The sequence below is a fragment of the Lates calcarifer genome, unplaced genomic scaffold (genome assembly GCF_001640805.2).
Source record: "Lates calcarifer isolate ASB-BC8 unplaced genomic scaffold, TLL_Latcal_v3 _unitig_4581_quiver_728, whole genome shotgun sequence".
Taxonomy (NCBI): domain Eukaryota; kingdom Metazoa; phylum Chordata; class Actinopteri; family Centropomidae; genus Lates; species Lates calcarifer.
Window position 1 is genome coordinate 101021 of NW_026116982.1, and position 26291 is coordinate 127311.

Genomic DNA, 26291 nt, shown 5'->3' on the forward strand with positions numbered 1-26291 from the left:
TAAAAGATAAAAACATGCAAAAACGTTTTAATTTGTAATCCAAATTACACATATACAAGGATTCGGGATATTAGCATGTCATTTTCCGAGACCACAGCCAAAAGAACAACAAGAGAAAAAAATACAATCTGTACATACTTCAGTTTACAGTGAGTATCCAGTTGGAGAGTACCAGAGAACACTAAGGCAAATCATCAGCAGACAGAAAAAACATAGCCTTTTTGTATTTAATCCACCACAGTAGTATCAAGAAGTATCTTTGCTACAAAACAAGGACTGATGACTCCCTTTATTGGCAATCAGCTGCATAAGTTACATTGTGATAAAAGCAAAACAAAAAACAGAAGGTATCTATCTAAAGTCTAGCATTACTGTACATGTCTTCTCAATAGCTTTGGAAAACCAAACTGGCAAAAATATGCAGCTCTTCTGTACAACTCTGGGTTTGACCAGTGTCCTCTCACTAATGGAAACCAACAACAACACTGTTAAAGGCTGTGACTTCTGGGAGAGTTGTGAAGTTGTTGGTAAACTTTATGGCAATTAGCCCATCAAAATGGTGAGTTTGTATTGATAGGATAATTACCTGCATGGAGAAACTACCAGCTCTAAGTTAGCCTGTAGTAAGAAAATGTTTTGCATCACTGGGTTGGTTTGTCACCTTAATGTTTGTAGGCTACCAAGGTTCCTTCAACTTCTTTTGTGTTGGATGTGTTATGTTTTTTTGAAATAGTCAGCACTCAATGAGCTGACTCTCAACTGTGTGCCCTGATGGTGTGCTGCCACGGCAGCCTAACCCACATGGATCTGTTGTCTTTATTTTATTTGCGTATGATACAAACAGCCATGCCATGCTCATGTATGGAGTGGTGAGAAAAGTCAGGAGAAGGTTTTAGCTGTTCTTTGACATTTTGTGCAACTTCGATAACAAATGCTTTACACACTACATCACATGTACTGCGTAACTACATATAAATAATGTGATTCTAAATGGCTGTATCTTAAATATTTCTTTTAGGAAATTGTCAAAATAACTGTTTGATAAATTCTTCAGTGACCATGACAAAGAAATATCCAGGTGGTCAAAATATAGTATAAAGTATAAAGTATATCGTCACTGTTACTGTCCCTGTCCTTTATGTCAGTCTGTGAGTTTTTTTTAACTAATATTTAACTAATGAAAAGTGTTAAGATCTTGTCACTAAATCTCACAGTGTACAATTGTTTAAAAAAAAAAAACAACTTTTTTTTTTTCCCCATTGCAGTTTTGGACCAGACACGGTGCCAGTATTTCAATTTCGGCTGGGCCTTTATTAGTGCAGAGGTTCATGCTGTTTGTCTCCCTCTAATGGATTCCAGCTGGTAGTGACACTAAAACACAAAGAATACATTATTGTTTTGTGTTATTTTTGCTGTGTACTGCGTAGACCACTGACATTTAAATTCTATTTAAGGACATACCATCTCATTTGGATCATCTGGCCGGATTATTTTTTCTTTAAGATGACTTGCAGGGAAAGAGAGACACATTGACTGCTGAGTGAGCTAGCTTGACTTTTAACAATAGAGAGAGCTGCACACAGAGCTGTCAATTCATAACTTATCTCAACACAAACAGGCTCTGCTCTCATGGCAGATCACGAGCAGGTTTGAAATTAGACAGTGAATGTCTCTTCATGATGAATGAAATTACCTGTTGTGACTGTTCCAGACTTGGTTGTAGTCTAATAAATGTTGTTTTTCAGTTTTTTGAAAGGGAAACTGGTTTTAAGTTTTTGTGTACTATAATTTAAATTTAAATTTTAATAATCAAAAATAAAAGTTAAGAAAATTATATGTTCTCCCAGTCACTTAGGATGGGCCAGTTGTACAAGTGGTCAGGCCTAGGCCATTAAAGCCCAGTCACAATGTTTGGACATACAAGGTTTCTACAGACAGAGATGATCTGCAACTGTTTAACTACAAGAAGCAACATAAGTGAAGTTATATCAACATAATTCCTGAAATTCATGTTTGTCTGTTTGAAAGATGTATCAACAGGAGTACAGATGCTGCACATCCAGACTTTACAGAGGCCTGGAGCCAATCTCAGCTGACACTGAGCGAGAAGCAGGGTACACCCTGGACAGATCAGTAGTCTATCACAAGGGGGACATATAGAGACAAACAACCATTCACATTCACACCTGCGGACACAAATTAACCTGCATGTCTTTGGACTGTGGGAAGAAGCTGGTAACCTGGAACGAACCCACACAGGGAGAACGTGCAGACTACACACAAGAAAAGTGAACCAAAGTTTGAACCCGGAACCTTCTAACCACTGTACCACCGTGCCACCCTCATCAAACAGACGTGAAAAAACAAACTCCATCCAGAACATGTCACCTGAGCCTACACCAGACATATATCAATCCTGCTTTTTTCTCTGTCATTTAATTTTCTTCATGAAGGGAATTTATTTGTCATTTCATAGATCTGTTTTTAAATTGTGTTTTCTTTGCTGGTGGCCTTGATTCTTTGTTGCTCTTTTTGCTTTCTCCTCTCTTTCATCTGCACAAACACATAAATGGAAATTATATTTCATCACCATGATTTTCACCACTTTGCTTCTGTATTTTGTCATCCTGCAAATAAGCTTGGCTACACGCCATTTAATGTTACCATTTTTGAAAGCACAGCAAGGACATAACCACAAAATTTTAACTGTTCTACAAAAAACCATAGCAGTTCATTCGAGGCTTTGGTGTGATGCAGTGTTGAATGATGATAGTTTGCAGAGGAAAATCAGTGTAGGACAGCAGGGAGGAAATTAAAACTTCTGATATTGGTCAGCTTTGTTAACGCTTTGCCATTTAAGCATTACACACATGTGCTTCAGAAAGGAATCACATGACCTCCACTGTGTCGTATATGCAATGTGATTAAGCTGCTGGCCAGTGGAGGATGTCACCTCAAGGATCAGTACTGTGTGTTTACTCAGTAAAAAGCTAAACTTGGTCATCTCAAATTTAAATCTGAAGACTTGATTCTAACCTCTGAGACTGATTAAGACCTACACACTGTCACATACTGGGACTTCTGACTGAGTCAGATGGAAAAACCTTTAATACCCAGAGCTGTACAGTAGAGCCATGTATTTGCTGGTAGGATCATCCAAGGCGTCTCATAATAGGCTTTGCCCTTTAGAGTGTCCATCCAGTGTGTCTCTGTAGAAATGACTCACACTCTCACACACACAGATAATGGGGTGGAACCCAAACACACACACATGCACTCACTGTCATGGCAGGGTGCTCCTCAAGTTGCTGTTGCAAAACACCAGGAGCTTTAAAGCAACAACGTACAGAATCAAGACCCAACACAATCAAAAGAATGTACAAAAAGGCACATTTGACCCCAGTGCTCCTGTACTGTGAGATTCAAGTGTAAATGAGCGTCTGTAGCATGGCTGTCGTAGCTCGTAACCATCACAGAGACAACATCTCCTCTGAGCACAATGTTCTGGCTGCTCACATTTGTTAGCTCAGGGGCTAATGCTCAGATGATAATGTCTATTAGCCTGAATCCTCCCTGCTGCCAGACCCTGCTAGGCCAGGAGTCAGCATGGTCCCTAGTGTCATCAACTGTCCTTAAGAGGCAGCGAGTCTCTTTACAAACTGTCCCGTGGTAATACAGAAGTGTTCCAAACCCCGCGTTAACCCCATATCCTCTTTCCTTGACCCCACCCACACCTGAGCGAAGGAGCACGGGTGGGGTGGGGCGGTTGTTGTTGGTCGGGGTTGAGTGTGCTAATCATCTCCTCCGCCATACAGGTCGGCCAGCTTGCGGAAGCGTGGCCCCCAGTCGCCGAGGTAGTCGTAGTCCTGGTCTCCACAGCTTGAGGAGGAGTGCAGGGAACTGAGGGAACCGGCAGTGGAGCCGCTGCCCTCATAGTCAAACACCAGCAGGGAGTCATACGGGGGAGCAGTGGGGTCATTATCTGCTGCCTTCAGGCCCTGGGGAGAAACATGGAGTAGACAGGAAAGTGAGCTAAAAGAATCTGCAAACAATTGCGTCACAAAGGGGTGTCTTTTTCGAGGTCCATATTGAAAATAAAACAACTGCTTCAAGACTGAGTGTTGAGGATTGTACAGTAATTTACACAGGTACCTAATATTACGTATGATTTGGTGGTCTTTTATGATCCTGTTTGACTGAAAATAAAAATGGAGTGAGAGGAGACTGGAAGATGAAACTAAAACCTGTTAAGCAAATGATTTAACCAGGCTCCTTTTGATAGATTCACCATTGGACACCCAGAACAGTCATCTATTGTTGGTTGCTGCTGTTGATTACACACCAGTGGATCAGCTGGGGGCGGAGTTGCTTGATGGCACCAGATCAGTGGTTGCTGAAGCTAGGAAGTAATATGACCGATAAAACTGATACTGCTAAAACCTTCACATAGAGCCTGTGTTTGATGTTGGACACAGAACATGCACATTCATACCAGAATCACACAGTTTAATCCTGGCAGTCCCATAAATATCACTTTTAAACCACAGAATGTTACATTTGAGTTTATGTTTGAGGGAGCTATGAGACTCTGTATCCACTGCAAGATTATAGTAATCCTATGATATTTCTATACTGACTGTAAAGTAAATGTAAGGGTATTATAGAACCCTGTGCTCATGCAGTGTAAGACCCATGTAAAAAGCCCTGAAACCACATCCATTTGAAAGGAGCAGATATTCCCAGAAAAGTGGGACAAATCAAATGTCAACCTTCTAATCATAAGCCAGCCTGTCCAACCTATATTACCCCCTCCCACTTCACCTCTGCCCCCAGAGAGCAGGCACAAGACTGGGACATACAGTGGTAAGAAAAAGTAAGTGTGAATTATATGCATTTATGTATAAATCTATCTGAAGATATGGTCACATCTTCATCTAAGTCACAAACACAGTAACACACAAAGGTATTGTATTGTTCATTTCCGTACTGAAAACCTTATTTAAACATTCAGAGTGTAGGTTGGAGAAAGTATGGGAACACCTTGGCTAATGACATCAACAAAAGACTTGGGATCAAGAATAGTTGATCAGCATAAAGCTGAAATGGTTACAGAGTCATCTCAAAGAGTTTAGATATTCATCAGTCCAGTCAAACTGTCTATAGATGGAGATGTTTTAGGTCTGTTGTTACTTGCCTTAGAAGAGGGCATCCTGCTAAGATGACTCTGACATCACTATGCACCTGTAATTTGCCAAAGAGCAGCTTGACTCTCCACAACACTACTGGGAAAATACTTACTACTTAATACTACCAGCTGAAGATCAGCAGGACAATGCACCTGAACATAAAGTAAGTCTACAACAGAACGACTTCAGACAAAGAAAATCCACCCAACAGAGCTGCTGTGGACTGAGAGATGTTCACACCAGACATCCTCAGAATACCTCTATAGGAAGAATGGTCCAAACGTCCACTTGAACATTGTGCAGGCAAAGCAGAATGGTGGATTGGATGTATGTGTGAGTGTTAGTGTGTGTGTGGAGGGGTTGAGATGGACAGGGAATGCTGGGGGAGAGAGAGGGAAGGAGGGATTATGGAGTGTACAAGAGAGGCGGATTTGGGTCAGGTTGGACAGATGCTGCCTCTGTCTCTAGGAGATTCAGCAGATTACCGAGCATAGCCTGAACTTCACCCCCTCCACACACACACACACACACACACACACACACACACACACACACACACACACACACACACACACACACACAGACATGCTTCAGACATGTACACAATTTTTGACTAACATCAAAAACTTCTACTGGTAGAATGAATGTACCATCTAAAATTAACATCTAAACAACATTTTCTCTGGAATAAAAATAGGTGTTTTTCCCTTGCTCAGGACAGTTAAAATGAAAGCAGTAAATCTGATAAGCTGTGGAAATGTTTTGTAGGCCACATCTGTCGTCTGACTGAAGACACTCCTGCCACTAACACTCAATGGGAAGAGAGAATTAACACAGAGAGGGAGAGGCAGAAGGAAGCATCGGCTTGTCATGTCTCCTGCATTAAGCTGTCTAGATCAGCTTGCCATGTCCGACAGCTCCCTCTCATTATTCATAGCTGTGCTTGACAGATGTCTTTATGCAGCTAGACCAAAAAGACACACTCACACAAACAGTATGGAAGCAGCTAGCGTACAGAGAACGAAATGCATTGGCTGCATAGACACTGATGATTTGTCATGCCTGAGATATCCTGCTGCCAGGTGCCATGCTCTTGAGATGTGATGACAGTTAGCAGCACTGTTGAAGGAAGATTTCAGTCTCTTCATGAAGCCTATCTGATTAACTCAGTCATGTCAATCCATCTGAGAGTGTGTAATGCTGACACTGATGAAACAAATGACATATACAGTATGTTCACCACCTGACTGGTGTTGAAGCCATGTACAGGGTCATTACTGGGCTTTTACACATTACAGTCCGGTTGGTGTGGTACAGTGTGGTACAAATGACAGCCCAACATTCACGCCCACACGATATGGTTATCCAGGTGTGTGGACGTGTGAGAATAGGCTAGGTTTTTTCATTTTTCACACAACTATTTCTGTTACTTTTTATGAGACAACACCAACACCTCACCTAGACAAAACAAAAGAATTTTTGAAGGGATGAGAGAGGCCAAGGGGGGTAACCACACATGGTCTGACCACATGTCCTTTGAATAAGTTCATGAGAAGGCTACTAAGACCTGACCGCTGATCTATATGCTCTTTATTGTCCTTTTTCTTTAAGATGTTTGTGGACAGATATTACTTCATTGTATTTAGTAAAATGTTGAAATTTAAAGGTACTGTATGGAAGAATGGCATCTAACTACTCCCACATACTTTGTGCTAGAAAAACCATTCAACCATCAAAATGTTCAGCTCATTCAGGACATTCCTGCTTGCATTCAACTTTTTTCTACTATTTCTACTTTTTAAAATATTCAGCTTTTCTGCAATTTTTTTCCCATTCAAATGAATGGACGGAATCTTCAAATCCTTGAAAACTTCAGCCTCTTTGAACTTTAACTACTTCAGCATACTTTGTGCTAGAGACTTCATTTAAACTTTAAACAGGTCCCAACAAATTCATCTATTCAACTTGCATTCAACTTTTTGATATCTTGTACAGTTTTTGAATGACAGCAGTTTATATTTCATACTCATTTTTGGCAATTTCTGAGTTTATAATGGGTGTGTATTGCGCTAGAGTGGGTGATGTCTAGCCTTCAGCCCTTCAACTTTTCCTCTAATTTTTGTACTTCAACTCTTCTCCTGCCCACACCTTTCACTTCTCACACACAATTTATACCTCAAATTGTAGATAATTTTATGCTCTGTCACACAGTGTGACTCCCTAAGCCATAGGATTTACAGTTTTTGAGGCAACAGCCTCTGATCACCAAGAGGAGCCCTCAACTGCCCCATTCATCTCCATTTTAACTGTCTTCATACAACAGCCAAAGCATGCCAGTTTTTAAACTGCCATACTGTGGTCATTTTTCACTTTATCTACACAAATAACACATGTCTGTGTTCAGTAAAGTCTCGGTGCTGGTAGTCACCAGATTTTATCGATAGGTTTTACGGTTTTTGAATTATTAGGAGGAGTTCAAGAGGTGCACAGAGCAAAATCTGACTCTGTAGAGGCTGAGACCTTGGTATTGCTATGGCAACCTGTGAGTGCGGTTGGACACAAACAGGTGACTGTGATCAGCTGATCTCTGATGTCTGTGCTGATTATCAAACTCTTGACTTACTTTTCTGTCAATACACGATACATGCGTTCCTCTTATTCACAAATCACTAATTGATGAGGTGAATTATCTTTAAGCAGTGTTTAAGACTTCACACCTCTTTCTGTCCATTTTATCTGTTTGAGTCAAACCCTCAGCAGCTGATTTTACCTTTCAACTGTTTCTACCTCTTTTACATTTTAACTTCCAACTTTTGATCCTGCATTTAGCTGTTTTTCCTTTCTGCTTCCACCCCTGTTTGTATTGTAACTACTCCTGCATACTTTCTGCCACAGAAACCATTCAACTATCAAAAGGTTTAAACCTTTTTACATTTGTGCTGATTCAACTTTCTTCAACTCTTTATGCTTTTTGAAATGTTCAACTTAATCTGCAATTTTGCTATTCAAATGAATGCTTAAGCTATTGGTTTTAACTTTCAGCTTCTACATCTACCCTTTCTCTCTGATAATTTCAGCCATTTTAAACTTCAGCAATGACTTTTGCCTTTCAAATTTTAAGTTTTTCTTCTGCATTTCAACAATTTCAGCCGTTCAACTTTTTCTTCTTCATTTCAACAGTAAATTCAGCCATTTTAAGCATTGCTTCAGCGATTCATTCAGCTCTCAGCATTCACACGCATTTTCCACTGGAAATGCATTTTCTAGTTTACATATAATAATTGTTTTTTTTAGGTGTGAAAAGATTGTTATGTGATATTAAAAAAGTACTTAGCTACACTGCAGGGATCCGGCATCTGGACAAATTCAAAGTGACCTGGTGACGGTGCTAGATGAGGATCACCAAAGTCAAGTGGACTCATCATCTACAAACCATGAAAACCTACTAGTACAGTTCAAAAACACATTTTGGTCACTTCCACCTGCAGTCTTAAAGTTGCTTTCAAATATGCACACACATTACAGTTACAGTGCTTGATTAACCTGATATGCTGATTGTTATGTGATATAAAAAATGAGCCATTCCCTGACTTTCTCTGTTGCCTATAACAGACTTCTATGTAAAGAACATAGGGGAGTTTTCAAGATGCTTGCTCCCAAGTGCCCTGCCACAAGTCTCTCTTCTGCACCACTACAGCACCAGCAGTTTATTATCATGAGCCTCGGGATGGAGTCTGCCACCACCACGAAGTAACCAGACCCCAGCACAAGAAATACTCACAAACTCACAAACTCCACGCAAGAACAAAAAACAGAAAACTTGACATTAGCCTATTTGGAAGAACTGGACCAACATTACTGTCCAATTCACTAAACCAATGCCGGATCCCTGCACTGTAGCTAAGCTACAGCTAGCTGACTAACCTTTGCTTGTTCACTTGGTAATGTTATCACCATGGGTGGTTTGTAATTTGTGCACCCCCAGCAAGCATACAGTGAGGGCTGGTAAAGAGACTGACAGGGTCAGTAAGAACTATATGTTTGCTTGTGTCTGCCTTTTTATGAAATCCATGTGTGCAGGCGAGTACGCCTCACATGATTCAGGCTGCAGTTCACTTAATGACCACAAGTGTCAGTAAATAACAAAGGTTTTCAAATTTCTCCATACAATACCTTTAAAGATATTAAATATTGGTAACAAATAAAAGTTATATATATATAATATATATACACACTACATATAGTAAGTAAATGGAGGTGACAGAGTTCCTAAATATAGCCAGTCTGTTGGATTTACTAAATTCCATGGTTTTACCTCCAATTAGGTATCAAGGCTGTGGCCACATCTGAGGGCAGCTAATCCTGACCATTAGCAAAGCTCATTAAGAATTACACAGACACTGTATTCTCTGTGTTTGTCTGCCTGTTACACTCTCACTACACTAACTCTGTTTCTTAAACAAACTAAGGCTGGCTGATAGCATGTATCCTCCTACCAACCACTCACCATCACATATCACACATCACTGATACTTGTGTATTCTTTTATAGCGTGTTAAGAGATTGTAGAACTGAGCCTAGAACTAAATACAATTTCAGTCTCTATCATTTTTGTGATGATTTCTGTGCATGCTTCACTGTTTAAATATAGGCACTGCATTCTGTTTTAATTAGCAGTAATCAAAGTCTTTGAACATTACAGTGGATGAGTTCCCATACTGGCAGCTTTGAACAGTAATGAGCAGCAACTGTTTGAACTTCAGTATCCCAAAATCCTGTAAGATGATAAGGTAAACTGCACACACCCTGGCCAGTCTTTGATGCTTTACACCAAAAGATAGAAAAGGGTTGAGAGAAGCAAAAGATCTAACACTGGCAAATCTAGCTTTTTCTGGACACAGTGTTCACTTACTGCAGTCAAACAGACAGTTTGTATTTCACTCAAGTTGATTCATCACTTCCTGTATGCTGAGAAATGCATGTGCCTGACACCAAAACAGATTGAATCTCAGTGCTTCACACTTGTGAGTTTAGATTGACAAGAACACTGACATTTTACACACAAAAAAAATGTCTTAGAGGTTTAAATTGATAAAAGGCAGCATGAGGTTTGAGGAGTTCAGATCCAAGTATTTGTATAACTCACACAGAGCTTGTCTGTTGTCGTACCTCATGGATAAAATCTCCTATGTCTCCTGGGTGGGGGGCAGCAGAGCGGAGGGGGTACTGGTGGTCATGATGGAGAGGCCTTTCATCCAGACGTCGGATCCCCACTTTGATACATTCTGGCTCCAGGGCATCTGGCTGCTGCAGCTGACTCAGATCGTAGTCCTGCATACACATACACAAAGCCACACAGTCACACACTGGTATTACAGTAAGTTGACACAAGCCAATGATATTATATTATGGAACCCAATGTCACAATTTTGTCTCATGGGGCTTTTTGTCATGTACAGCAAATCCTCTGACCCTCAATTAATTGTGAGGAAATTCCATCAGCTATGTCTGATGGAAAAGTGAAAGCCAATACAGGACAGACACAGAAATTTTCAGATTTTGAGAGGACTTGGTGCTTGATTAACCTGATATGCTGATATGATGTGTCAGTACTCATGTTGAGTGTGAGCACTGATTCAGTGAGTTTTTTGTGGTATCGCATAGATATAGGGGACTGTCCCATTAAACATAAAACAAAAAAAGAAAAAAAGAAACCTGACTGAATTACATTTTAATTTTTATTACACTACAATATGATTTTTAACAGTAAATGTGGTTATTTTATGGATCATTGTGATTCCACATAATGTTACATCCTGACCTCCATATTGTAATACTTTGGCAGAATATTTGAGCTGCTGTAAATTCACACTTCAAGTTAAATGAAACATGAGTTCTTGGCTTGAACTCTGTTATATAATGACAGTCAGATTTAAAAGTACCAACAGGAGTGCCAATACTCACAACAAACTTGACTGATTTCTGAAAGTAGCAGTCTTTATCTTGGACTTAGGATAACGTACACACATACACTTACAGTAAACAGAACTATCTCTACCTTCATGGTCCATCTGTATTTAACAGGTAATATCATGAGAATGTCAGTCCCTTTACTGTGTAGTTTGTTTTGATTTCCTGTTTTATTCTTTTGGTTTTCCTTACTTCCTGTTTGTGTTCTTTTTAGGTGTCTTGTCTTCCCCTGTGTGTGATTGCCCCATTGATTTCACCTGTGTCTCATTATCTCCTCCCCTCCTGTGTATATAAGCCGGTTTCCCCAGTGTGTCTTTGTCAGATTGTCTGTGTCTGTGTCTAGTGTGTAGCTTTCCGGCGCTTTCCCTGTGATTAGTTCTTCGTGATTTTGACCTAGTTTGTTTCTTGAGACCTGGTTTTTGCCTTGCGATTTTGTACTTCTGCCTGCCTTTACTTATTCTGGTGAATAAACCTGCCTCACCTCATCCTACTGTCTCTGGTCTGCTCTGTGGGTCCAGTTTTGTCTGTCTGACTCTGACAGAGAATTCTGAACACGCTGAGCTCTGATGCAACATCTACCATTCCTCCTACATCATTTATCCTCAGGGAGGAGGGAACCTGACTTTAATGCTTTTCAATTAGCTTCCACTTGGAGAAACACAGTCAGTATTTCACCTTCTCTTACACGACATCAGCACAGTCAGTGGGCAGAGGGGAAGTGTGTGTCACGGCCTCTGATCTGTTAATGTTGAATGGTAGTGTTTGAGTCACTGCAACAACCATCCAGAAACCATTTCATGCTCTCTGGTCTCCACAGAAATCTACTAAAGCGGCCTTTTCAGAACAACAGCAGCATAGCTGTGGACTGACCTTGGGCTTTGTTCACAATAATGGCCAACCAACAGAATACTTTTCACTGAAGAACAGCTGAGAGCCCAGTAACAACCTGGCAGGGAGCAAGAAAACACTGTGTCCTCTACTTCTATACTTACAGGGACCAGATACTGACTGATGTCTCTCTGTGAGTATACTTGCAACAAACTGCTGTCCTATATAAAATTCTTTCAACTCCAATTTCATTCAGTTACAGAGTTAACCTACTCCTTCTGGACTTGCACAACATTCCCACAGCTACACCACAGACAGTGGCACTTTGAACCACCACTCAGTGATGGAAAACAACACATTGAGACAGAGTGACAGGCACCAAAACCCATGTCAGGATAGTGAAGAAGCACGATTAAGGTTTATGATTTCTGTCTGGTTCACAATCACAGATGTAATGATGGCAGGCTGACTCTTTCCTCTCATTAGTCTGCAGTTTTCATCATGTTTAGCTTTGAGCATGTTATTTACAATCTCATCTCCAGCTGAACAGTTACCTCTTAACAATGCTTTACTTTGGCAGTGGTGCCTAAAGTTTGGCCTAAAGTGGCAACACCCCAGACTGGCAGGATCTGGGTGGGAAATGTAAATAAGATAAAATAAGATAAGATAATCCTTTGTTAGTCCCACAATGGAGAAATTTACATTGTTGCAGCAGAATAAGTGATTGAAAAAGTTAAAGACATAAATACAAGTAAGGGCAAAAATAAAAACAAGATAAGGTTATAAAAAATATACACAACAGTATAAACATGACAATGTAATAAAAAATATTAACAGAAGAGCAATATACAACTTTATACATAGACAGAAAGTGAACTAAATACAGATATTGCACAAATGGTAAATGAACTGCACTTATATAGCGCTTTTCTAGTCATATCGACCACTCAAAGTGCTTCACACTACAGGTTAGATTCACCCATTCACACACACATTCATAAAGCAGTTGTTCTAAATATTTTAAGTGCATACACGCACAAAGCAATGACATATCAGAGGCAATTTTGGGGTTCAGTATATTGCCCAAGGATACTTTGGCACGCGGACTGGAGGATTGTACCACCGATCTTTCCAATTGGTGGGCGACAGGTTTAACTGTCATGTGAACCACTTGTTGCTGAAGAAGCTGTGTAATAGGTTGTTTTTATAATGTTTGACTTTTGCCTTTAAGTGTCATTTGATTAAATGAACACAGCTACAATAACCCTAACCCTAACACAGATGTTACAATCAATGTGCTCATGCAGAGGTAAACTAACTGTAATTCTAGTTTGGCTGTTGTAGTGAAGCATGACCTCAAATCATTCTGTGGTCCATCACTACAGTCTATCACCAAGCTCACAGCTGTCCTCCATCTTTCCTCACTAGTACTATCAACACTGATACACACATGCAGTGACACTGAGAGAGTCATACGCTTCAAAAATTATTATTCTAATTCTAATTATTCTATGAGATTAGACATGTATCATATTACAGACCAAATCAGACCTGAAAATGTCACTGTAATGTGGGTGTATTATTTATTGGATTATTTATGTTTTCTGACTAACACATGAAGTAAAAAAAAAAAAGTGAGGCTCCGTGAGGCTGTGCTCTGAGCTGAATGCTAACAGCAGCATGTTGACATGTTCACAATGACAATGTTAACCATGCTGATGTTTAGCAGGTATAATGTTAGTTTCAAATGTTAGCATGCTAGAGACCAATGGGAACGTTATCACTGATCAAACTGAAATTCTAACCTAATGCTGTCTCTGCCAGTAGGATCTGTTCTAGGAGTCATGTGAATGGTTTACATTTTTTGTGTGTCAATCCCACTAGTAAATTTAGATATTTCACTTGATTAGTAAAAACTTTGACCTGCTGATGGGGTGAGATGAAAGGCCAGGGAATCAACCTGACAGGATCCACCCTCTGTGTACCAGAGTCTGGACCAGTGTGGTGGACCTGAAGCCACATTGTGCCAGGGAATGTTATGTTGTATGTGGTGTTATGGTGTAGAATCTAGAAACATGTATGCTGTATCGTAACAGTAGCAGAAACTGAGATGATTTATGTCTTAAATTTAATATGCAAAACAATTACTAACACTGGCAGGCACTGAAGGTTGTCTAACAATCAATCAAACTGTAGCAGTGAGTCTGTGACCCAAAGCCCCCAAGCATCACTTTGGCATTTTAGTGTGTACAGGCTACAGTAGTACTGAATGGTCTTAAATCTATATCTAATCTATTAATTACTGGTGGTTAGTTTGAAAGTTAATAAAAGTTGAGGAGAAGGTCAAAGTCTTTGTTAGTGTTGGGCTCAATATGCAAAGCTGTGGCTATTTCTAGGAAACAATACATACTAGTGCAGATCTGGCACACACTAAACAGGTAAAGAGACTTGATACAAAAGATTTGTTTGTTATTTTTGTGCCAGCACTAGTCTTCACACAGCATGCAAATGGTAAAATAGTGCCATGTATTGTGGCAAATGAATCCCCCACCTGTGGAACCTTTTAAGTGTGTGTATGTTGGTAAATATACAGGGTAACCCCCCTCATTTTAATCAGCCACTGCTGAAAAGTGAAACGTTTCCTCAGCAGAAGTGTGGAGCAGCTTATGTGCTTGGCACTGGCAGAGGAGCTGTGTGGAAGGACATGGGAAATAGTTTTCCAACAGAAAGCAATTAATCTTGTTTTGAGGTTCACTTTTGTAATACACTTCAATACAATACAATACAATTTTAGCAGAAGGACAGATGAATGAAAGCTGTAGAGAGGCAGGGTGTGTGTCTGTGTGGCAGCATTATGTGTCTTTAATGGTTTGTTTGTGATGAGGGTTAGAATTGTTAAAAGCATGTGAGAATAGTCAGTGCTGACAAACATCGGTGCAACTATCATTGCGTACAAGGTAAACCCAGAGTCAAAAACCTCCAGTCACATCCATTGTAACACTAACCTGTATTCAGCTAAGCCCATCAGAGATAACATACTAGACATCACAGATATAGAGATAGTGAAATGGGACAGATCAGTGTGTGTGTGTGTGTGTGTGTGTGTGTGTGTGTGTTAATGTGTGCATGTACCTGGTCCTCCTCTCCACCTCCCTCCTCGTCATATTTGAGGATATTGTCTCGGACATCATCCTCTGGGTCAATGAGGAGCTGCTTGGCCTGACGCTCTTTATCCCTCCTCTTCATCCACATCACAAAGACCAGCACCAGCACTGCAGGTCAAGTGTGACAAAAGAAGAAACGTTATTACTGTAACACTACAAAGAGGACACTATTTAATATAAGGGACAAATCAAGTTTCCCCCAAACATCAGTGAGTTTTCACAGTGGGTTTCTGGAACCATCCGTTGGTTTATGAGAGGCCTCTGAAGGGTCTGTAAAAGAGGAAGTGTAATAGTCTAAGGGTCCACAAGAAACCCAACAGGGTTTTATATTTTTTCTCATTTCATATTTCAGATTTGGAAAGAAAAAAGACTGTGCTGACAGTTCTTCTGTTCTTCTTACTGTCCACAACAGTATAAAATACAAGATGTGACCTCAGGATGGTACTACAGAACGTTGCTCAGAATCATCTAATTCAACATGGTTCCTCCTCTGAGGAGTTTGAATGTGGCAAATACCCTAGAATTTGATCTTTTAAGATGTGCAATACTTGTACGAAACAGCTCAAAATAAGTACAGGCATCTGGGTACCATGACATGTCACAGCAAATTTCATGACAGATAAGTCAGGATAATGCTATCTTTGATTTTGATAAGAGTGGAAATGTTGGCCTCAATGTAAAGATAAAAGAAAGGTCAAGGGTTTACAACAGCACATTTCATGGCACTGTGGCCTGAATGAGCACACTGCTAGCGAGTTCATTTTCCATCATTTTTTTCTAATTTCTTGAGAACCACTCATCCAAAAAATGTAACTGTTAATACTGCACTTCCTTGGGTCCTCAGCAATACCACTGCCAAACCCAAAGTCACTCTGATGAGTAGTCATTGAGAAAATTGAAGGACAGAGAGACAGACAGAGATTTCTCAATTTAAAATTAGATACAGTTCGTTTCTTAATTGTATTCTTACTTATCATTTTAATTATATATATTTTGATGATAGCAGGGGACTGTGTTTTTCTGTAGTAATCACATCTGGTTTGCATTAGTTGAAGGCAATGTAACAGCTCATATACAGTTTATCAATAGTGCTTAACAGTTTGGTCAGGTTAACCAACCAACCATTCAATGTGCCCAGTCTGGGCACCATTGGTCTAAAGGATTAATTGGAGGGATTGAAAAATGATTAAAGTGAAAAGTGAAAAAAATAAGCATTACAGTAGAACTAATTTCTCCTCCATCTCTGTCATGTCCATGAAATTATGTTAAGTCACTGTCGTGTTGTCCCGTCTTCATGTTGTTTTGTGACTTCCTGTTTTATTTTGAAATCTTACTCGCCTCGTTTCAGGTAACTTGCCTCTTCCCCTTATGTGTTTCCTGCCTGCCTGATTGCTTGCCCCGCCCTGATTATCTCCACCTGTTCCCCCTTACCTTGTGTCTATTTAGAGTCTGTGTCTCCCTTTGTCCTGTGCTAGTTTGTCCTGTTCATTCAAGAGAGCCAAGCCAGCCTGCACCTCGAGTCTCAGTCACGCCAAGTTTTTGATCCCTTGTCTTGCCTTGTTTGTTTTGTAGTTTTTGCCTCCTTGCGAGTGACTTTTGTTTGTACTTTACCTAGTGGATTTTCCTCCTTGAGTGTTTTTCTGTTGTTACTTTGTCAAATAAAGATTGTTTATTTTGTACTTTGAGTCTGAGTCATGCGTTTGGGTTCTCGTCCTAGTTCAGTCCTGACAATCTCTACAAATTTAAACCTTTCTTTATTTGGAAACACATCTCATCAAATCATTAAGTGACTGATTTTTATACCCACACTTCAACATTCTTTGCTCTGTACTGTCTCTGTGTTCTACTAAACTGGTTCTTCATTCAGATGTTAACTATCAACCACTTCTCCAGCAAACCTGCTTCATCATCATTAATGCAAGATTTCATTGACAAATGCAAAGCATCTGTTATCTCCTTGACTACTGAATAAACAGTCAGTTCAATACCAAACAACAACTGAAATGCTCTCATGTGGGAGTAGGTACTTGAAGGAAACATACAGCTCTTATTTTGACACAATTGGCAGATTTTAAAACTTGATGTGAGGCTCTGTGCTCTTGATCATATTAATCTGTGTGGCTTTATGAGACAGAAGAGCTCTGGGTCTGTGTGTGTAAACCCACATCGCTGTACCTGCAAGGGCCAAAATAGCTGAGGGAAATTCTGAGAGAGGACAATTTAAACCCTAGAGAGGTGATTTAAAAAATGACTTGTCACCATTTAGTAACATTTCTCTGTGAACAACAGGGAAGGCTAACTGCTGGCAGCCTCACAGCCTTTCAACCAGACAAAAGACATCACATCTAGTTTGTTTAAAATAACGAGACTGCTCCTTGTGCCCAGCTCCACAACTGGCCTCACTCCATAATGTGGTCAGTGTGCCACATAAGTAAACCTTAAATTAATTCTTTTGTCTTTAGGTGAACAGGTCCAAGGGCCAGTAGCCCAATACTTCTGTTGTCTCTTTTCTTTTCTTTGTGTCCTCCTTCCTGGCCTCTTCACAAACTTTCCAATTTTGCAGAGCTCCTAATGGTGGTGTCATAGCAATGGCTGAAGATCTGAATTAAAAAGATTTTACAAAAAATGAGCACTGTTTTGCTGCTTGTAGCTGTGAGTCCTTTTCTTTGCCCTCTGTAGGCAACTGTTGGACTTCATCACCAGGCTCTCACCTGCTGTACTGATCACTGCAACTTGCAGAGCTCTAGCACTGGGTCTGTCTGTCAGGTCTTTTTTTTTTTAAATCTAAAGTCCAGTTGGCCAAGATGCTTTTATCTTAACTGTCTAATTAAACATTTTGATTTGATATAAATATATAAGTATTCCATCAGGTGAAACCCTGTACAAGTCAGACAGATTGTTCTCCTTTGTTTTAAAATGTGATGCAATCATTGCATGCAGCAGCAACACAGGGGGGTTGTTCTTTTGTGCAAGCACTTGAGCACTCCTTTGCTATACAAAGTCTTGTGCTTTACTGATGCATTTTAAATTTAATGTATGATACAGTAATCCCAGTACACTATTACTTTCTATTACCTATCATTTATTATTGTTCTAGCTGAGCACTTGGTGAGAGCTGAGTTCCTCTGTTTGTCCACTTTGTTTTCACCTTGTGCATTACGGTGAGGAAGCAGCTCAGAAGGGTTAAGCACAGTGTCCAAGCACATCAAGTGCTACTTGTTAACAAGCACACAATTAATGAAATACTGCAATCAGCCTGACACTCATACTTGCAATCAGTCTGGGATCACTGCCATGGCAAACTTAACTTACATCCACTCACAGTGGATGATGCTAGGTGCTGTCTGCAGCTACAAGTGGAACAGAAGTGGTGATTTCTTTTCCATTAAGTGCAAACAGATAAAGAGTAAAATGATTCCTTCCCTCTCTGTGGAACTAAAGGTTGCCATGACTGGATTAACCCCTCTACGGGGGCAGTTGCCTGATCTGCTCAGTTATGAAGCTGAAGTTGCTGGTGTTAGAGCTGTTTCTATTGTTTTGTCAACCTCCCTTCACACTGTCAGTCAAACGTCTCCCATACAGCCTGCCACAGCATCTGTTGATGTAAACTTGTTTCACAAAGCAGTGAAAGCTTTATATTTCAGATTTAATATTATATATAGCTTTCATTCAAATTTTCTCAGTGTGTAAAAGCATAAAATATGGATACTAAACACTGTTATCATTCCTTCATGCATTTATATTTAGATTTTTTTACTGTTGACAAAATTTATATTCTGTTGCTGTATGCTGTGTTTGGTCTACTAAGTGTGATAGTAATGTGTGTGTGTGTGTGTGTGTGTGTGTGGGAAGTTCACCTAGCAGTATGATGATACAGATGAGGATGGCAATGATGGCTCCAGTGCCCAGTCCTGCGGCAATGATTCGCTCCATGTCCACACAGTCCCCATGGTGATCACACTGACAGACCTTTACCTTCAGGTAGGATGTGTTGGACATCGGGAGGTTGCCAGAGTCTGTGATCATGATCGGAACCTCATAGATCCCGCTGGCCAAGGAGCTGATCTGCAGTCGAAGCTGAGCATACTCACCTACAGTATGATAAGATGAAGATGGAAGGGTAGATACATGGAGAAATTCAAGCCAGGCAAAAGTGGTAATTCCTCACTTGCAGACTTCATTCTGCTTCACATGCATGCTCTTCCATGTTCCAATGAACACAAGGGATCAAAGAGGATGCTCACATCTAACACTGAAAACCACCTTTGAACAGAGACAGGAGTTACCATCTCCACCTATATATATGACACCTATATATGTCTTTCAACATGTCACCCAAGTTCCATATTTACATCAAGTTATGACGACTGAGTTCGTTGGACTTAGGGTTAGTTAGGTGAGTTTGAATATTTTACCAAAGTCTAATGTAGGTCAGCACAATCCGAGTCAAGCTTTAAGTTTATTAATTCATTTAAAATCTTTATGAGCAAATTTCAGGTCAGGATGTGTGTCAGGTCTGTAAATGCTGACCACTGTACCGACACAATATTTGTTTTTCAAAACTGGGGTTGGGAACCTAGACAATGCCAATTTCTGGCATCATAGAGTGGCCCTAGGGAGATAGAATGTCACCAACCTAGTGGGAAAGGAGCTGGAGTTCATGAGGTAGGAGGAGCGGTACTAACTAGACATAGATGGACTCTCCTCCATGTACAGCACTGGCTCTGGAACCAAACTCATGGAGTTGTCCAGGGTGTGAGGCACTGGGTGGGTGTGGAGATACTCATGAGTCTCCAGCTGAGTGCCACTATATTGGATATCTCCCTGAATGACAGGGTCACCTTCATGTGACTACAAGTTGCTGAGAGGAAGGCTCTGAATGTTGCTCTGACTCCCCTTCTGTAGTCACTGGGTTGGGTCTTGGACAGGACAACACCCGAGGACTCTATAGTCCCCTTGGGAGATTAAAATTTGCATGTAGGCAATGATGGAGAAACCCTCTGGGGGGGTGGGGGGAGTAACCTGGGAGCAGCCTGCCTCCTCTGAAACCATAAAATGTTTTGCTTTCAGATGCTGAAGACTCCAGACATTGTTGTCTTGATTGACATGCTTCTTTAATGCCACATGGAGGTCAGGGACAGTGGTTATGGACTGGCAGACTGGGAACATAGTTCCCTTTTTTAAAAAAGGGAGACTTATTATTATTTTATTATTATTTTTATTATTATTATCACACTGCTCAGCCTCCCCAGGAAAGCTTGCCAGGGTGCTGGAAATGTGGCTCCGACCAATTGTCAAATCTCAAATCCAGGAGCAGCAATGTAGATTCCAACATGAGTGTGGATCAAGGGACCAACTCATTATCCTTGCAAATTAACCTTGTATGGGTAAAGAGTGTTTTGTAGACTTGGGAGAGGCTTACAACTGTCTCTCAGCAGGTCTTGTGGGGAGCACTATGGAAGTATGGGGTACTGGGGTGGCTACTATGAGCCATTCCTCATAACCAGAGAGCTTTGTATTCTCAGCATGAAGTCAAGCATGTTTCTTGTCTGGCCTCTGCCAGGGTTGTCCCTTGTGACTGATCCTATTTGTGATTTTCACAGAGGAAGAGTGTGTTCGGTTTGTGGAATACCTTACTGCCTTTTGCAGACCACATGGTTCTGCTGGGATCTCTGCCGGATAACAGTGGAATGTTCCCTTCGGTTTGGGAGCAAGATGCTACCCCAAGTGAGGGAATCTAACTGGTAAATTTTCAATCAACAGTCATTTTTACAAGGGTGAGACCATGTACCTTCAATGCATAGCAACGGATAGACCTATTTAGTACGGTAAATAAGACATGCTTGCTGCTGCATGTTTTTTCTAGACACTTGAATGTTTTGGTTTAAGTCTCATATCAAGCCTTCAGAGAGTTAGATAACCCCAGTCTCTTTGCAGTGACATCCAAGTTAAATCTCATATGCTCAATTGTTGTGACTGAAGTCTGACTTGATAAAAACCTATAATCTCAAGTGGTTAAAATGGTTTACTGGACCTTAAGTTACAGAACATGAGGAGGTGAATCAGGTTTTTTTGGCCTCTCATAATATGGCAAAACAAAAGTCACACCTGTAGCTGACTGGAAGGCTACAAACATCATTCATCATGTCATGATCTTCCACTGAGTGTCATATATAAATGCCGCAATTTTATACTTGGGTGTATTCTTTCTTCAAAGCAGGGACAGAGAGTAATAGAGTAAATAAATGAAAGTATGTGACAAAACTGACAAGCTCAGACACATTATCCCACACTGACCATTGACACGACTGAGTGTCCAGTTGCGGCGTACATCTGATGGACGATTGGCCAGCTCAAAGGCAAAGGGTCCAGCGTTAGGGGTCAGGTCAGGGTCACTGGCTGTGATGTTAACGGCATTGGGATCTGGCTTCTCACACATTTCTACCTCAGGGGGGAACACGTGAGGTGCATTGTCATTAATGTCCAGCAGATACATCTGAAGGGTGCCTGTCCCACTGGCAGGTGGAATACCTGGACACAGAATGAAAAAACAATATTTTATTTTATATCCTTTTTTTTTGCTTTATTAAGTATTTAGCAGAAACAATGCATAATACATTTACAACACCAGATAAAAAGCTAATTAGTGTGAATGCTGCATTTCTGCTGTAGAAACCATTCTACTATGAAAATATTTCACTTTTTAAGCTTTTTACTATTTTGTTATTTATAACAATTTTGCAATTTTACTATCACTAAAATTGCTTTTACTACCAGGCATTGCACTGTGGACTTCAGTGGTGAGATCAGTAACGCGGATGCCTACCAACCAGAGGTCTTGTGTTCAAGCCCTGACACAGACAAGTAATCACAAAACCCTTCCAAGAAAACAAATATAATAATAATAGAGATCATTATGAATATTTTACGCTTTTTGCAATTTTGCCATTTATACAATTTTGCAATTTCACTACCACTACACCACACAGTACCCTGTGGTCTTCAGTGGTGCAACCGGTAGAGCAGTTGCCTATCGATCATGAGATTGCTGGTTTGAGTCCAGCAGTGGATGGTTATAGATTAAAAAAAAATAATATTACTAATAATAATATTAATAAAGATTTGAAGAGCAATAGTGTGAATGCTTCCAGCATTCACATGCATTTTCCGCAGGAAATGCATTTAATCTAGTTTCCATCTGTAGTTCCTGTGTGAGGACCACCAGTGATGCGCAAGTTGACAAGGATATCAGTCACTTGAGGTATTGAAACTCACCTGAGATGAGTTAAAACTATGACTGGTAGCTTCCATTTTCTACCAAAATCTCCTGCCTATTACCCTTCCCCTGACATCATCTTTACTGAATAAGATATTATGGTGGAAATTGTTTTCCTCTATAAACCTGATGAGGAAAATGAGAATACAATGTAACCCCAGGTTACCAGAACCCTGTTAAATAAATGCTGAAGATATAGGAAGAATGATCTATGATCTGAGGATTCAGTGTTGAATAAATAAATACATAGTTAAATAGATAAATATTTTATTTTGAGCCTCTCTGATACAATTCGTAATTAAGAAAGTGCTAAAACAGCTCCCCCTAGTGATACCTTCCCTCCATGTAAAATAAATAATACTGTCATGTTCTCTTCGATCTCTTCCTGATTGAGCAGCAAAGGAGACAGACACACAGAGAGATCAGAGAGCAAGATAAACGCTGATACCTAAAGTCTAGAAAGGAAAAAAAAGGCCTGTAGTGGTCCTGCTAGTTGCCGAAAGGACAACTATTGGCCAGGTCGTCCTTTTCTCTGTTGGTTTCTTCTGCCTTTGGATTTCCTCACTGTTCTTGGCGATTCTTCAGTGGATTTCTGGATCTTGCAAGACTTTTGGATTCTTCAGCCCAACATTCTCCTGTTGGAGGATGTGTAGTTGGTGCTGGAGTGGCGAGCCTACTCAGAGTCAGATCGAGAGAAAGTGAGAACTTGCCTGAATTGCTGCTGTTCAGTGGAAATTGGTAGGACAAATACACTCCATGCCTACACAAGGAAACACTTCCACTTCACACTCTGATAGTGGATGGACTTACACAGAGAGACTGATTAGACTGAACTGGATCTCCATCTCATGGACACTGTAAAATAAGATGGGTTTATGTTGAAAATTTTGGCTAACTGAGGTTTTATTGCACTGTGAAACATGATTTTTGTGTTTGTTTATTTGTTGTTTTTTTCCTCTCATGGTATTTTCATTTGTGCTTGGTTTACAAATCAAAAACTTAAAGGGGTTTAATTTATTAATTGAAGGTACCATAAACAGCTCCATAAATATCAATAGTCATTCCCATGATGATGAAGTGCTTTGAGCTGCTGGTCAAGTACCACATCATCTCCAGACTCTGTAACTGGCTATTTGACCTCACTGACAGAGCCCAGTCAGTGCGGGTTAGAAACAACCCACTGGTGTTCACCCTGATGACCCATGACTGTTGTGCCAGGTTCAGTACAAACCACATTGTGAAGTGACACGACAGTGGTGGGCCTTATCCAGGATGACAATGCCCTGGCTTACAGAGTGGAGGTCAAACAACTGGCAGTATGTTAGGATGCTCTCAATAGCAGCACGGTAAAAAGCCACCAGCACTGACTGGTTATTCCTCTTCAGGATCCAGAGGAAGTGGAGACGCTCTTGCGCCTTTTTTACTGTGTGTGTAGTGTTTATGGACCAGGAGAGATTGTCTGTTATATGTGTCCCCAGAATCTTAAAACTGTGCACTACTTCCACCCTCCCGCCATTGATGAGGATGGACAGGGGTCAGTTTTTCTTTTCCTGGAGTCCAGAACAAGTTCTTTTGTTTTCTTTGCGTTGAGTGAAAGGTTGCTGATGGAACACCACTCCGTGAGATTCTGGACCAATTATTGTCGTATCATCTGTGAATTTGATGATGGAGTTGGAGGAGTGGATTGGTGTGCAGTCATGGGTGTAAAGACAATACAGAAGTGGGCTCAGCACACAGCCCTGGGGGGAACTGATGCTGAGAGTGAAAGTGGAGGAGGGGTGGGAGGCAAGCTTGATGGTCTGAGGGCAGTTGGTAAGACTGTAATCCAGGAGCAGAGGTGAGTGTGGAGGCCGAGCAGTTTGTTGATCAGTATGTCTGGTATGATGGTGTTAAAGGCCGAACTGTAGGCTGAACAACAAAGAACATCCGGACATAAGACCCCTTGTGTTCCAAGTGCTGTAGTGCCAGGTGGAGAGCAAGGGAAATCGCCTCCTCCGTTGATCTATTTCCTCTGTATGCAAACTGATACAGATCAAGGGTGGCAGGGAGGCTAGCCTTGACATGTCTCAGTGCCAATCTCTCAAGGCACTTGGTGACGATGGGTGTGAGGGCGATGGGCGAACCAGATGCAACAAATTTTCGTTCAATTGTGCACTGTCCAGTGTAGTTTTAGTTACGGTCATTGAAATATGATGCATACAACCTGACTAAATGCCACTACGGAGTATGCACATCTTCCCAGCTAGGCAAGTTATTAGTGTTATTAGTTAACAGTGCATCAGTTATCCGAAATGAAAGTACTGGTCTCAGTATAAACTCTTGTATACACAGTAATAGCAGGTGGCCGGTGCACATATAGTGACAGCTGAAAAACTACACACATGAAACCTGTTGCACAAGTGTAAGAGTGTTTGTCCTTGTGTCTGAGTTTGGTTTTGTGTGAGTGAGCTTCTTACAGAGACTGTGTGCTCCAGACAGCCAGAAAATTTGCTGAGACAGTCAGTTAGCAAAAGGCTGAGAGCACAGCAGGGCCTCTGTATGGAGATGGTGCAGAGTAGAGTGGATGGGGCATTCCTCTTCAACAATTTTCCACTTTGAACAGAGAGTTCTCTTTTCTATGGCAATAAAGAGGGAGACTGGAGGAGTCATGCACTGAATAGACAGGAAACATCTCCTTTAGCAATCAGTGGGACTACTGTTTCCAAAAGACAGTGTGTGTAATCCTACAAACTTCCCTGATCAGGACATTTGATTACAGGAATAAAGAATTTAAATGTAACTGAAGGTGTGCCAGTCCAAGCTGCTGTTTACAGGAAGAAGTCCTCCTCTTTACATTATGTGGAATAAAAGCATCTGACATGGCTGGCATGACATGTGGCTAAGTGAGGCAAATTCTCTATATTCAGCTGAGATGTGTCTCCACCACGCAAATATATTTCCTCCATCAGAGAGTTTGTATATGACAGTTAACAGCATTGTTTGGCAGTTGTGAATGTGCATGTTGATGTGACATCATACCGTTCACTGGACTTTAAACTCCGTACTTCCAGGATTTGGAAAGCAAGATTTCTTAAAGCAATGCAGAATCAAATGTTCATTCATTCATTGGATAGAAGTCTCTGCTTCTGCACCACTCTGGGCAGCCCATGCTATTATGTCACCTGTATAAAAGTCCTGTGAGGCCATCAGTGATGGCGTCTGTGATTTCAAGTGAGTAGCTCACCTCTGTGGCTCTAGATTTTGTGGTCTGTCGATAGTGGCCACCAGGTTTTGCTTGTCTATACTGCATAAGTCTAGACAGTACTTGCTATGTGTGTAGGTAGAGGAAGCCTGCACACCCGATAAATATACAGATATACTGGAGTCACTCACTTTAATTTTGTTTGTACAAGATAATTGGACACACACACACACACTTTGCCAGTTTTAGTTGTGTAATCACACTTATTTTTGGCTTGCCACTTTGGTTCTATTTTTTGTTATTTTGTTGTTTATTAGGAGTTTTGTGCTTTTTCTTTGTTTCATCACTGACTAGACTAGTTGGCATCCTCCTTTTGTTATCTAGTTGTTTAGTTGTTTCTTTGAGTTAAGTAGCACCCACTGGGTCAGCAGCACTACTGCAGTTATTGAAGGAGCACTAAGAAACAGTGAACACAATCCACCACGGTATGTGGGGGGATAGGGTTTACTACAGGACACCAGCACAGCCCACGTGTCTCACCATTATCAGAAGCCATGAAGGGTAACATTGTAACAGGTTGTTCTTGACGTAGGGAGACTCTCGGTCAAAGGATGGCGATGGTGGAAATCCGACCGTTAACCGGGTCAATCTCCAGCCAGTTGGCGGGGTCATACATCTTGGAGTAC

General features: G+C 40.8%; 1 protein-coding gene across 1 annotated transcript; it reads right to left on the reverse strand.

Moving 5' to 3' along the window:
- LOC108900666 (cadherin-2-like) lies at positions 1-26291 on the reverse strand (the record flags this gene model as incomplete). The annotated part of the gene is given in 8 exon segments (XM_018701833.2): positions 1-3998; positions 10356-10517; positions 15117-15256; positions 19006-19239; positions 21446-21679; positions 26146-26167; positions 26170-26211; positions 26213-26291. Coding segments are annotated over 8 exon segments (1120 nt in total), but the record flags the coding sequence as incomplete, so codon positions are not given.